General features: G+C 41.2%; 1 protein-coding gene and 1 long non-coding RNA gene across 2 annotated transcripts; one reads left to right on the forward strand and one right to left on the reverse strand.

Annotated features, from left to right (window-relative positions):
• The first annotated feature begins 1,596 nt into the window (after positions 1-1,596).
• Positions 1,597-3,401, forward strand: LOC134453549 (uncharacterized). Its single transcript, XM_063204336.1, has 3 exons — positions 1,597-2,592; positions 2,852-2,923; positions 3,044-3,401. The coding sequence occupies exons 1-3, from the start codon at positions 1,752-1,754 to the stop codon at positions 3,229-3,231; spliced, it is 1,101 nt and encodes a 366-aa protein (XP_063060406.1). The 5' UTR covers positions 1,597-1,751; the 3' UTR covers positions 3,232-3,401.
• A 5,415-nt stretch (positions 3,402-8,816) lies between these two features.
• On the reverse strand, positions 8,817-10,703 carry LOC134453550 (uncharacterized). The gene is made up of 3 exons (XR_010035648.1): positions 10,598-10,703; positions 9,741-9,767; positions 8,817-9,155 (listed from the first exon to the last, which is right to left on the reverse strand). It is a non-coding gene; the product is annotated as an uncharacterized LOC134453550 (long non-coding RNA).
• Positions 10,704-14,638: the final 3,935 nt, after the last annotated feature.

Below are 14,638 nucleotides of genomic sequence, written 5' to 3' on the forward strand. Positions count from 1 at the left end.
AAATAAATAAATGAATACAATTTTTTTAAAATATGAAAATAAAATAAAATAAAATAAAACAGAGTTTAAGAATCATAAAGAATAGGCTATTTGAAAAAGAAAGGACAAAATATATAATAAATTAGGAAGGTTTATTTGAAAAAGATGGGTTTTTAGCCTGGATTTGAAAAGGGGGAGAGAGTCAATATTGCGGATGTCAGGGGGAAGGGCATTCCACAGCTGAGGAGCAGAGCAGCTAAAAGCTCTATTCCCCATGGAATTAAGACGGGCAGAGGGGACAGAGAGGAGAATGGAGGAAGAGGAACGGAGGGGGCGGGAGGGAACAGCAATGTGAATAAGATTAGATAGATAAGGGGGGGCAAGATTGTGGGTAGCCTTGAAGGTGTGGAGAAGTATTTTAAAATGAATTCTATATTTGACAGGGAGCCAGTGGAGATGTTGCAGTGCAGGGGTAATATGGTGACAGGAAGGGGTTTTTGTAATGATGCGGGCAGCTGAGTTCTGGACCAGTTGGAGCTTGTGGATATGTGTCATCTGTGTCATCTGCCTCTTCATCTGCAAAGCCAGGGACATCCTGCAGCTCCAGAAGGGGCTCTGTCCTTTTTAAAAAAAAATTTTTCTCTGATAGGCCTAATACATAAAAAATAATCTCACCTTCCTAATTTATTATATATTTTGTCCTTTCTTTTTCTTTTTTTTTCATCTGATAAATGAGCTCATTAGACTTCCTTTCAAATCCATGGCTATGATTTCCAAATGGAAAAAAGACAGAAAGAAAGAAAGAAAGAAAGACCGAAAGAAAGAAAGAAAGAAAGAAAGAAAGAAAGAAAGAAAGAAAGAAAGAAAGAAAGAAAGAGAGTGAGCAAGTAAACTAATAAATTGTTTATTATTATTATTATTATTATTATTATTATTATTATTATTATTATTATTATTGTTGTTGTTGTTGTTGTTGTTGTTATTGTTATTGTTATATATAATAATAACAATACTACTATTACTACTAGTAGTAGTACTATTATTATTTTTTCCCCTCATTTTTATTTTATTTTCTACTTCTTTTTCTTATTTTAAAACATTTATTTTCATTGTACTTTTATTTCTATTTTATTTTTGCATTTTAATTACTCTCCTATTGTTAATTCACTGAAGATTCACTTTGTTATACTTTCCCTACTGTTATGTATTTGTTTTGATTGTAAAGTGTCCTTGGGTATTTTGAAAGGCGCTCAAAAATAAAATGTATTATTATTATTATTATTACTACTACTACTACTACTAAGCTTACTACTACTACTACTAATAATAATAATAATAATTTTAATCTATGAAAATCATGTGAGTGGGGGATGAAAATAAAAGCAAAGTAGGAAAAAACACTATTACTCTTTCACTTCAATACAGTACATCCCAAATACAGCATGAAAGCACTACAGCAAAGGGAATGTAAACTTATTTTATTTAGCTTGTAGAGCAGTGGCTGAAATGTATAACTGAATTTTTTTTTTAATTTCCTACTTTGCTTTTATTTTCATCCCCCACACACATTATTTCATAAATTTGGCCTAAAGTATTATAAGTAGTTGACCTGGGCATTCTACTCCTCTTGGTTGCTGCCCCAGATTCAAAAGAACACATTCATCGTCGTCAAGACAACTTCACGGAATGTTTACATGCAACTCCATGCAAAGTGGAATGTTCAGTGAATTTTTCAGTCTAATTTCAGACATCAAAGAGAACAGCTGCAAAATATGAAGCTCCTGAAACTGTTGTGCTGCTTTTGCCCACCGGTTCCTGCTGAGGAGGGCGAAGTAGGTGACATGGCCATGTCAAGGGTCCAGGCAGTGGGCAAGAAGAAAAAGGTAGCCAACCCCAGCAAAAAGAAGATGAGGAAGGAGGCCAAGAGGCTGAAACACCAGATGATTGATATGAAGAAAAAAGAGGTCATTATGGATATGGAAAAGCCTATGGATATGGTTGAGGTAGCTAAGGAGGCAGCTGATGCAAGCTCAAAGGCCCAACAGCAACCAACTACCCCCAACCTGACTACTGGGGCTGAGGAGCCGGTGGAGAAAGTGACCCACGAAACCATTCTGGATCACGGTGAGATGGATGGGGGTGTAAGCTTCTCAATCAGCCCACGTGATCCATTAGCCACCCTGAACTCTGTGGCCAGTGCTGATGGTGACATAGTGGCTTTGCTGGATCACCTGAAAGCAGCCAATATGACACACATGGCTGTTGAGAGCAGACCTCAACTGCGGCAGCCCGCTGCTCGAATCAACATGGACAGACCTGGACTGCGGCAGCCTGCTGCTCGCATCAACATGGACAGACCTGGACTGCGGCAGCCCGCTGCTCGAGTCAATGTGGGCAGAGAGAGCCCCATGGAGGGAAAGCCTGCCCTCCGCCAGCCCAAACCTTGCCTCAGACTGGACACTGGACCTGAGAGGATCATCCCGAAAGAGACCTTCTTGGACAATCCTCAGGCCGATGGGTCCATGGTAAATGGTGGCCAGTGCTCTACTCCAGCAGTGGACGCTCCCCATTCAGCAGTGATAGAGGCCGTGATTGATCATCCCAGTTTGTCAAGTAAGTAGCCCATCATGTCAATCTCTCTCTCTCTCTCTCTCTCTCTCTCTCTCTCTCTCTCTCTCTCTCTCTCTCTCTCTCTCTCTCTCAGACTTCACATATCTCCATTGTCTCTCTCTCTCTCTCAGACGTCACATATCTCCATTGTCTCTGTTCCCTTAGATGTATTTTTAGCTATTGCACATGGTCTGCATGCAGATTCATATTGACTAATCATATATATTTTTTCTTCTCTTTCTAAAACTCTCTTCTTGCACAGCTGACACAGCAGATGATTCAGGATCTGGTGATTCAGTGTGCTTGCTCAGGAAGATGAGCAAAGAGGACTGTGGTAAGTTGAACATGTTCAGTTCAGAGAAGGCCTTCAGCCTAGCACAAAAAAAATGCTGTGAGACTTGTTCGCTTACGTTAAAATTAATTTCTTTCATCACGCCCCTACCCCCCACCACAGACCAAAGCCAGTCAGACCTTAACAAAGACAGAGTGCAGCTGGCCGAGGGCGGCAGTGAGCGGTGCCCATCTCCAGAACTCTGTGAACATCAGGGCCTGCAGCAGCCAGAGATGGGATTGACTGCCGCTGTTACTGGAGAGATGTCAGCTGGAGGAGGAGAGGAGGATGAAGCTGAGAACCAGGCTTAATGGACATCTGAATACACACATACATGCACACATGCACACTATAAACCATACTACAAACACACCTAGCGAAAATATATACCTATAACACATACGACATACACACACATAATGAGAAAGTATTGTATCTAAGAGGAGGAGGATGAAGCACACACACACACACATACGCACACACACACACACACACACACACACACACACACACACACACACACACACACACACACACACACACACACACACACACACACACACACACACACACACACACACACACACACACACACACACACACACACACACACACACACACACACACACACACACACACACACACACATTATATTTTAAACACACAAACACATGCACACACATATTACAAAACTTTCTCATCTAAAAGTTAGGGCTGTAACAATACACCCAACTCACGATTCGGTCCAAGCACTATTACCTCATGTCATTAAATTGTTTTCTGGACCGAAGAGTAACAGAACGAGTCATGATTCTGCCTTCTTGCACCGCAAGACAGGTTCGTGGCTCTGCACATCACAATTTCTTAGTTCGAAACAATATTGTTACAGCCCTACTTGAAGTTTTATTCTAATAAATAAATCATATTTCAATCACTATCAAAGATTGTTGCTGTATTCATTTGTCTCATGTCAGCACCAAGATAGGAATAATCATCATGCAATCATATCCAGGTTTTTATTGTCCTCCATCAACCACCATTTAAGCAGAGGTTATTAAAATTGCATTTACAGTTAATATTGTGACAACAACATACATCTTCAATAGAGACATTACTCAACACAGCAAGACAGAAGAGCCAGGGCTCTAAATTTCAGTTTGGCTGGTACAAAAGACCAATTTTCTAGCCACTCTGACCCATTACTGTGTGTGTGTGGGTGTGGCTAGTAGGATTTACAAATACTAGCCATCAGCGGTGGAAGAAGCACTGAAGTTGTGTACTTAAGTAAAAGTAGAAGTACCCTGCGAAAAAATTACTTAAGTGAAAGTAAAAGTTGTATACCAAAAATGGACTTAACCAAAAGTCCTAAGTACTGAATTTTAAATGTACTTTTTGAGAACAAAAGTACAAGTAGGCCTACTCGCGCAATGGCTGTCTCTCTCCATGTCTGCCTACTTGATCCAATAGGATGGAGTCCTGTTAATGTTTTTTTTTTTTAAGTATCTGTCTGGGTGTCCGTTTGGAAGAGGGGCTTGGTCCCGCCTCCCTGCCAGGCCAGCAGCTGAGGCTACTCAAATATCCACGAAACACAACAGGAAAACCTAGTATAAATGTAACTAGTAACAAAGTCTTCTTCTAGAAATGTAAGGAGTAGAAAGTACAAGTATTTGTCAAAAAATGTAACTGAGTAAAAGTAAAGGTCTACATTTTTATTTTTACTCAAGTACAAATTCCAGAAAAAAATACTTAAGTACAGTAACGAAGTAAAAATACTTAGTTATGTTCCACCTCTGCAAGCCATTTCGACTGGTGATGAAAAAAGTTAATTCAGAGCACTGAAAAGCGTCTCTCTACACTCTCATGTTAACCACGCAGGCCTATAAAACAGTGTGTAGATGTTTGGAAAGAATCGGTTTCAGAGGAAAAATCTCCATTTGTATGTAAGTGAAAGGTACAAGGGAATGAAGGGAAGTCTTTGTTTTCTGATGTACCAGTGCCCTCCATTATTATTGGCACCCCTGGTTGAGATGTGTTTTTTAGCTTCCAATTATTATTATTTTTCTCTAAATAATATGGGACCTTAATGGAAAAAAAGAGAAAAATCCAACCTTCAATACAAGTGCATTTATTCAGTGGGGAAAAAATCCCACATAAAGAAATAATTATTTGACATCAAATAATGTGTGTCACAATTATTAGCACCCCTGTTGTTAATATTTTGTACAACCCCCTTTTGCCAACAAAACAGCACCTAATCTTCTCCTATAATGTTTCACAAAATGGGAAAAGACAGAAAGAGGGATCTTCAGCCATTCCTCTTTGCAGAATCTCTCTAAATCATCCAGAGACCTGGGTCCTCTCCTCTGTACTCTCCTCTTCAGCTCACCCCACAGGTTCTCAATGGGGTTGAGGTCTGGGGACTGAGATGGCCATGGGAGGAGCTTGATTTTGTGTCTGGTTAACCATTTCTGTGTAGATTTGGCCATATGTTTAGGGTCATTGTCTTGCTGAAAGACCCAGTGACGACCCATCTTCAGCTTTCGGGCAGAGGGCAACAGATTTTGATTTAAAATGTCCTGGTATTTCAAAGCATTCATGATGCCATGCACCCTAACAAGCTTCCCAGGGCCTTTGGAAGCGAAACAGCCCCACAGCATCACTGACCCACCCCCATACTTCACAGTGGGTATGAGGTGCTTTTCAGCATGCGCATCTTTCGTGGCACGCCAGACCCACTTAGAGTGTTTGTTGCCAAAAAGCTCAATCTTGGTCTCATCTGACCAAAGCACACGGTCCCAGTTGAAGCCCCAATACCGCTTGGCGAACTCCAGACGTTTGCGTTTATGATTGTGGGTGAGGAAAGGTTTTCTCCGTGCATGCCTCCCAAACAGCTTGTTGGCGTGTAGACAGCGCCTGATGGTTGATTTGGAGACTTTGTGACCCCAGGATGCTACCATTTGTTGTAATTCTGTAACAGTGAGCTTTGGAGATATTTTGATTTCTCTTACCATCCTCCTCACTGTGCGTGGTGGCAAAATAAACTTGGGTCCTCGTCCAGGCTTGTTTACCACTGTTCCAGTTGTTTTGAACTTCTTAATTATTCCTCTCACAGTAGATATGGGCAGCTGCAGTTGAGTGGCAATCTTCTTGTAGCCTCTGCCTGACCTGTGAAGGTCGACGCACATCTGCCTCACTTGTATGCTGTGTTCCTTTTTCTTTCCCATGTTTAAGAGTGGATAAGAGAAATGGCCTCGGTGTCACGTCATATTTATACCCCAGGGAAACAGGAAGTGATGAATTACTAATTAAATGTTCCTACATACTCTGGTAAACTTTGTAAACTACTGTAGAAATGACAGAAATGCTTCAATTATATTTATTTCCTGGGAATTGTTAAGGGTGCCAATAATTGTGGAACAGGTGATTTAATGAAAAATAATTATTTTTTAGTCAGGGATTTTTTTATTTTCCTACAATTAATTTGAGTTGAAGGCTACATTTTCCTAAAATTTTCAGTGTGACAGTATTCTTCTGCAATAAACACTGAATTTATTTTAAGGCTTTTAACACATCTCAACCAGGGGTGCCAATAATTATGGAGGGCACTGTAAGCCCTTCCTTATTATCACACAGGTGAGGAAGGATGCTGTTTGGAATAGTGAATAGCACACCAAAATAAGTGTATTAAAACTATACTGGCTGTTTATCATATGGAGTAAGTCAGCAAAATCAAAGAAACAAACACAACATATGGGGAAAAAAACATTTATTAATGGTGACGCTTTCCCAAAGCATACTGTGTATCCTGATACAGTGATGCATATCGAAATATTTTAGGCCTATTTTTTTTGTTTTATGCTTTTTTCACACTTTTAAGAAAGTAGACATGAAGGACCAAATACTTTTTTTTCTGTAGTGCATGTAAAAGACTGCCTGGCTCTCGCGAGACCCTTAGTGCTTCGTGCATCTTCGTTACACTTCGTGAGCTCGCACAGGGGTCTGGTTCAGCCTTGTCGAGCCCGAAGTCCTCGAGTAGAAAATAAACGTGCCCCGACCATTGGACAATGTCAATGTCAATCATCGTGGAGTGAGGCGTTGACGGGTATGACGTAGCATCTTGCGCGACATCACGGTAGTGCTGCTAGCACACCCCTCAGTCAGTGTGGCTAGCACAACAACGGCGGCCTGCATACTGTATGAACTCCGCGATTTCAAGTGTTATCAAAACTGCCAAACATTCATTCTTTGAGAGAGGAACACAAAACAAGGAATTAGTTGGTGGCAAGAACGTTCTCGCTCTTCTTCCAATGATCCACTGAAGGAGAATGAGCAGAGCGCAGCGATGTTCAGTCTTCAACTGTTTACAAGACCAACTTTAAGTGGGGATTTTAGTCGAGAGGTCCATGCCACATATAAATGGTGAGTGAAAACCTCTTGGTTGTTTCTAACGTGTTTTTGATGTGTGTGAAACAATGACTGACATGGTAGGCTACAACTGTGAATGCCCCCATAGTGCCGGTAATTCAATATTGTACAAGCCTCATTTCCAGACCTCGCATGCTATGGTGACTGAGTGCTGTTGATCATAATAGTATGCCAAGATGTCGCATTCAGACAAATTTGTTTATGCTATAAAGTTCGTGTTAAATTAAATGTACTATCCCCGTGATCGCTGCCAATGCAGCATGTCCCAAAACGTCAGCATGTGAGAGGGAATGTTTATTTCACGACGACATTCTGACTTCAAACTCACCAGGATGGCTTCCCCACAGACCTATACATATTGGTATAGGTCTGTGGGCTTCCCCTTTTCACTTTTTTCCTAGTTGTTAACCTGTTTCGATGGTAAAGACTAAAGTAATCACAGATTTTGCATGGTTAAGAGACCTACTTCGTGTGGAAACAGAATTTACACAAGAGGGTACTGGAATAAAAACAGGGTGAGGCCTGTCACTCACCAGCTACTGGCAACCCCAAGTCTCCATTTCGGTCAACAGTAAATTTAAAACTAAGTAATAGTAGCCTACTGCTGTTCAGGTCTTAGCCTTAAATAGGTATGAATTAAAATGCAGATACTAGGCCTATAGAGTATTTAGAATTACAGTTGCCTTGTTTGCCGATTCTATTTTAACATTGTGTGTTGTTTTCAGGTAGGCAAGTCATGGAGTTGGCAGCGTCTGCTGGGATTGTCATCACAGACCGGGTCATCCAGCTGCTACACATGTACAGTGGAAATTGAATTAGGCTCTTCCCTCACTTGTACTGTTGTAAACCATCAAATGAACACTCTAGGTAGACAAGACAGTGAGTTCAGTAATGGCTGGCACAGAGCATGCGCACCACAAGTTTGGAGCCAGCCAGGTCATACGTGTTGCACCTACCACAATTCCATTTCTTTGGTCTTCTGTGTTGAGCTCTGTTTCAAAATGCCGCCCTGTACAACCACATGTGTATAGAATCTACACTACACTACTCCACCAAGATCTAGACATTACTGAAGAGTTGGAAATGTTATCATGGTCTGCTGACAGCTGTACAGAACATGTGTACTTAAATACCAGATGTGCCACTTTCATTAACGAGACTGTCTGCTCTGGGTTTGGGACAAAGCCTAATGAGGCAGCAGTCAACAACAGTCCTTACATTTGACATCAGTTACAAAACAACCTATGGTTTTAAGGTACTTCATGCTACTGGTTGTGAGCGAGGCTTTTTGTGACTGACTCTCCCTAATGACAGATTCATAGACATAATGGAACATGTAACACAGCATTAGTTCAGAATCTAAACCATCATCCATTAGGAACAAAGAAGTGGAATCTTGTCACAATATCGAACCGAATATTGAACAAATGGTGTAAATAATGGTGTAACAAGTAATTGGAACATATGTAAATACAATTTTATTGTGAAAAGAAAACACTGTCTAATTGTTTTCAATGTACAGTAATGAAAGTGTAAATAATGACATAAGATATCAATTTATATATACACATTTTTTTCTTTTAAAATATTGGTTACTGGCAATGCAAGAAACATAGCTTACAAAATGTAGCGTTCTTGGTGTTAGGTGATGTATTGTACAAAATGAAAACCCAAATGGTGACGCACTCCTGAAAATGTTGCAAGTTCTTTAAGGAAAATGCCTTGAAATCTTGTTCTAATATTTTGAAAGGCATGGAATCTGTGAGGGGATGTGCTGGGTCCTCTATGCTGTCGTTTCTTCATACACCTCCTGGCGTCAGACACAGACAAAGGAAGTATAGAAGTATATTAGACAAACATTTCAGAAGGTTATGTGTGACAATTGTGGCTACATACAAGGTTTTGAACAAAAAAAACACGGGAATTGATTGCAACACATATTAAAATATTTCTAGGTGACTTAAAGTTCATTAACAACAGGGTATGCTACTTACTCTGTGTACAGAGTATTTTCCACTCACATGTTGCATTACTGCCCTTGTACATCACTTTGATCAAAAGCGTCTGTCAACTGTAATGTTATGAGGAGTACAGTCTCTTGAGAAATTAATGTAGGTTTAGGTGGATAGTGGTGCAGGACAGCACATATACTTTTCAGTTACTCTTACTAAGAATTCAAACCTGTAACATTGGATACCTTCCGAGGCCACAGGTACAGGTGAGGTCAGCAAGGGTCCTATTTACCTTGATAATAGGTTCTCAGTCATTTCACATCCCCACCCTGATGAAACCCTGATGACACAAATGGGTTGTACACCCCTTAACAATACGGCTTTGCTTGCTTCAGTAATGTATTGCCTTTGACCTAGCAATGGATGTAATAAATCAGACATACCTTATATAACCGTGGGTCTTGGGTCACCTAATAATGGAGAGAGCGAGAGAGAGAAAAAACATCACCATTGATCAATTAACAATGGCACTGTGTGTGTGTGTGTGTGTGTGTGTGTGTGTGTGTGTGTGTGTGTGTGTGTGTCCCAGCTTATGACGTTGAGCACGATTAACTTTGGGTCGTCCGATCAACTAGGGATGGTCACCTACAACTTATCGAAGTGCTTAGCACACTCACGAATCGACTATTTGAATTGACCACAGCTGAAGTGTTTGAGAATACAATCGCGCACAATAACAACGGCAAAAGTGCGACGGCATGGTCCTCTCGTCGAACCGTAATGCAGTTTCCAAAGTGTATAATAGAACTTAAGACGCCCCATCCTGTCTCGTCTGACGTGAACAGCTCTTTATGCCATCCAAGTTAATCAGACCCGAAGTTAATCGTGCACACCGGGAGTAGTTAATGCAATCCTGGTGTATATTTCTCTCATGGTAGGATATACAAAACGTATGGGACTGTAAACGATTTACTGTATTATCATAGGTAAATTGGCATGCCTAACGGTGACCAGAACACAACCAATAATGCTAGTAGCAACTGCATGCTGTTGAGGCTGCATTTGTTTTCATATGGCTGGCAATTTTGTCTGAATAACATTTTATCGCTGGTCAATCATTTTCAGCGAAATACACATACTTGATTAAGTTTTATTCATCAATATATGTCACATTGGTTGTGCAGGCAAGCAGACGTCCATTTTGTCTGCAATATTTATCACCCCGTCAGAAACGGACAAACCCATGCCCATGATGTGTTCACTAAAAGAAAATATAGCCATTTCAAGACATCTAACTTACCATATCTTTGTTGTGATTTATCTGATGCAAACGATGCTGGCACCAAATGAGTAGCCGGTCCTCCTTGGTGCTAGGGGCTGGTAGCATGTAACCTGGCTCTCACGTAGGTGGATTGTCCAGGTAGCATGCGCTGTTTGGACCCTGCAGAGTACTCGTGCACTATGTCGGATTGCCAACCAAAATCCACCGATGCCTTGTGTGTTTTGTAACCGTCAGTGGTCCGATGTCGGACACAGGTGGCATACCACAGGCGGCTTGCCGTTCAAACGCCAACAATGATCCACTATACACATGCTAGCTGGGCTGGGACTACTGTCAACATGCTAACTGCTCTGTTGTGGCTTCTATCTCGCGTCGCTGAAAACTACGTCACGGCCCGTTTCGATGTGATTGGTTGAAGTAGTACGTCACTCTTACCTAATTTCTCCAATCACGTTCGAGCTAGAACAGCAAGGTTACCACCAAAATTCCAGATGGATGACAATCCATCTGCGCGAGAGTCAGGTTAGTAAAAGACTGCCTTCACAAAACTGTAGGTCTGGCAGTTGCTGTGTAGCATTCAAAATTCTATTTATGCTATTAAATGAAGTATCCATACTGACACCTCTGATACGAGCCTGGGACATTTGTCACAAGTTAGTTAGTAGAAGAGTCACTGGGACGTTTCCTGGATAAATAAAGGTCAAATAAAATAAAAAATAAATAGTTCAACAGTTCCGAACCTTTTTTTTTTTTTGCCTGGGACCTCATTTTGACATCCAAATGTCTGACAACAACCCCACACACATTTTACTCCGCAAAATTGTATGCAATGTTTTCACAATATGCATTGTTTAGAAAATATTTTTCTTCAATTTTCTTTTTCCACCACTAGAAATTTCAGGCAACCCCATTTTAGATCCAGACGATTCCACATGAGGTCTTGACCCCAAGGTCAAAAAACAGTAGTGTGCCTACAAGTGTTATTTCACAATATTATTTCACAGTGTAGTAAGTGATGCTTTAGTGTGCATGTTGAAAAGTCATTGTTTGTGTGCTTCTGCGGCATCCTTTTTACATGAAAAATGTGCATATGGGATTAGAATTGTAGGCCTGCAGCGTATAGGTTCTATTAAAAGATGAGCAGCGTAAAATACAGTTTGTAAATACACTCAGGTTGTAGTGTATGCCCATGGCCAGCAGGTGTCAGCAGGTGTGAGTTCTCATGTGAGAAACTCTTTTTAGGGGCTTCTATATGCCTTTACTCGATAGGACAGTATGAGATGGTGACAGGACGTAAGGGGGAGAGAGAGATGGGGGAGGATCTGGAAATGACCTCGGGCCGGGGTGGAACCTGGATCCCCAACGCAACAGCATGGTGCCTTAGCCACTTGAGTAACAACCAAGGCCGAAACTGTTGAACCAGATTGTCCTCCGTAAACTTCTGCTCGATTCATATCCGTATGAGGACATTGTAAGATGAGGCTCGTCTTTTAAGCCCTTAGAGTTTTCATGTTTGACGCTTTACAGTTTCAAGTGAAAACAAGTGCACTTGCCACTTGTCATCACAGTATACCAGGCCTGTTTCCAAGAGTAAATGCAGTGTACAGTAGGGTTTGCCCAGCCTTCAATTTAAACACATAAAGCCTTTGATTGAAGTTGATTAAAGCCACTAACACTTCTAATCTATTCACTTATCACTGTAGTTAGACAAGCCACAACATGGCATTATGGTATATACTGTTGAGCCTGAAAATGACTCCAAACATGCATGCAACACAACTCTGTGGCCAAACCACAATCCTGACTTTAACTTGGTCTGAAGAATGTAACATGAAGGGAACAATGAAGATCTTTAGATGCTTTTCCTCTTGCACAAGCCTCAGCTACACAGGCAACACACAATGCAAAATGCAGTGTTAATTCAACTCTTGGAGAGTACTCTGGGACCAATTACAATGAAGATGACTCTTTAAGTGTTGAATTGACAGCGAAATTGACTGCAGACATAAAATGTCTCTTCATGGAAGTAGTTATCATATGCTGATGTATAAGCAGAGGTGTCAAAAGTAAAAGTAAAAGTACTTGTGTGGTGTAATTACAACACTAGCACATGCCTTTACATAGCTATTACTGTACATCACTTACTCAATTGTACCTAATGAGAGAGATAGACTGTGTTATTACTGAAAAACACTGAAAACCTAACATGGACCCTCCACAAACCTGATCCAACCACTGCAGAGTTAGCTAATCGTAAGAAGACAAGTGCACAGGTCTACTTACTCAGATAGATAAGTTACTTGTGTTGGATGGAAACTGTGTTTCTTTTTTTACTTAGTTTTGACACCTCTGTGTATAGGGTTGCTCAATAAACACCCAGAGGCTATATTCATATGTTTGTTGAAGACAATTCTTTTTTAAATAATTTAATTCATCCATTTCTTGTTGCGTATTGAGTTTGCAGAACACATTGCCCTACAGCTATGATTGTAATCGACATCTTTGCTCTCATCAGGCGGCCTCAAGCAGTTTTTGAGGGTTTGTTGCATGTAAACACCTCACCTACAGTAACACAAATGATTAAAGGTGGAACTACAAGCTTCGCAGCCCTTACATAGTATTTCATTTCTTATCGATCTGTGGGTTTTTTTTAGCGAGGAGAAGTCGTTGTTCTGTGTTTTCAAAAGGACACCATTATTGACATAATGCCGAGTAGATAGAATATTGCATGTGGTTGAGTGTGAATTTATGGCAGTATAGTGTCAGGACTGTGTTTGTCCTCTAGAGGGCACCACCCTCCTCACTGGTCGTGTGAGCGGCACCTTGGAGCAGTGAAAAGGTCTTTCTGCTGCAGGCAGCCAAAACGTCCAGACGAGACGCTCTTTAGTAATTAAAGATTTCATGTCATTCCCCACGAGCGAACAGCAACCCTGGTGTCTGGGACTGACTCTCACTTGAACCCTCCAAACCCGTGTTCCCATTCTACACTCTTTAAAAAAAGGAAAAAAAAGAACATATAACCACCCCATCGTGCAGGCGAGTGCGCACACACACACACACACACACACACACACATACACACACACACACATACACACACACGGCACAGATGCGCAGACGCGCGCGCACACACACACACACACACACACACACACACACACACACACACACACACACACACACACACACACACACACACACACACACACACACACACACACACACACACACACACACACACACGGCACAGACGTGCGCAATTGGAATAGATAGTATAGTACGCATGACTGACATTAGGTCTCATCATGATGCCTGTGCCTGTGGGTGGGTTTCTATGTGGCGTTGGAGGACTGAGTTGCGACTCTCTCCTGTAGGTGTTTTAAGAGCAGGGTGGAGGATGGATGGAGGGCATGCATGGTGCTCATCCCTTACCACTGTGTTTACCACTCACAGACACACAGGGCTGGACTGGGACCGCAAAAAGGCAAAAGGGCATTTTTGTGTGCCCCCCTGTAAACTGTGGGCTAGTCTCTAAGATAATACATCGGCCTCTGAGGATTGTCGGCCCACCAGGAAAGGTCCTTTATGCCAGATTACCGGTCCAGGCTTGTGCAGAGACACACAGGGCTTGACCCTGCGGGGAAAGCACTGTTGTTATGTTCATGTCTGTCTTGAACTACATTCTGCTTCTAAAAATATGTATTTTAATGCTTTCCCCCTTATTCTGTGCTTTTTTCTCTCTCTGTGCAGCAGACTTTAATAACGGTGTCTCAGATTGTCATTCAAAGACCTTAGATCAAGTCACATCTTCATTCAGGTGGTTCACAGGATGGACAGAGGTCGCTCATGTAAATATGGAACTGTTATATGCCAGACGTGTATTATTTCACTTCTGTCCATGATTCAATTTTCCTAACTAACAATGAAGATCATTCTCTTCGTTATGATGAAGATTAACTCATTTTAAGTTCATTTAAATTAAGATCAAATTTAAAACTATGCACCATGCAAAAGTAAAAAAAAAACCATTCATCACATATCGTTGCATCTCGCTTGTTT

Source organism: Engraulis encrasicolus, chromosome 8 (genome assembly GCF_034702125.1).
Source record: "Engraulis encrasicolus isolate BLACKSEA-1 chromosome 8, IST_EnEncr_1.0, whole genome shotgun sequence".
Lineage (NCBI taxonomy): Eukaryota > Metazoa > Chordata > Actinopteri > Clupeiformes > Engraulidae > Engraulis > Engraulis encrasicolus.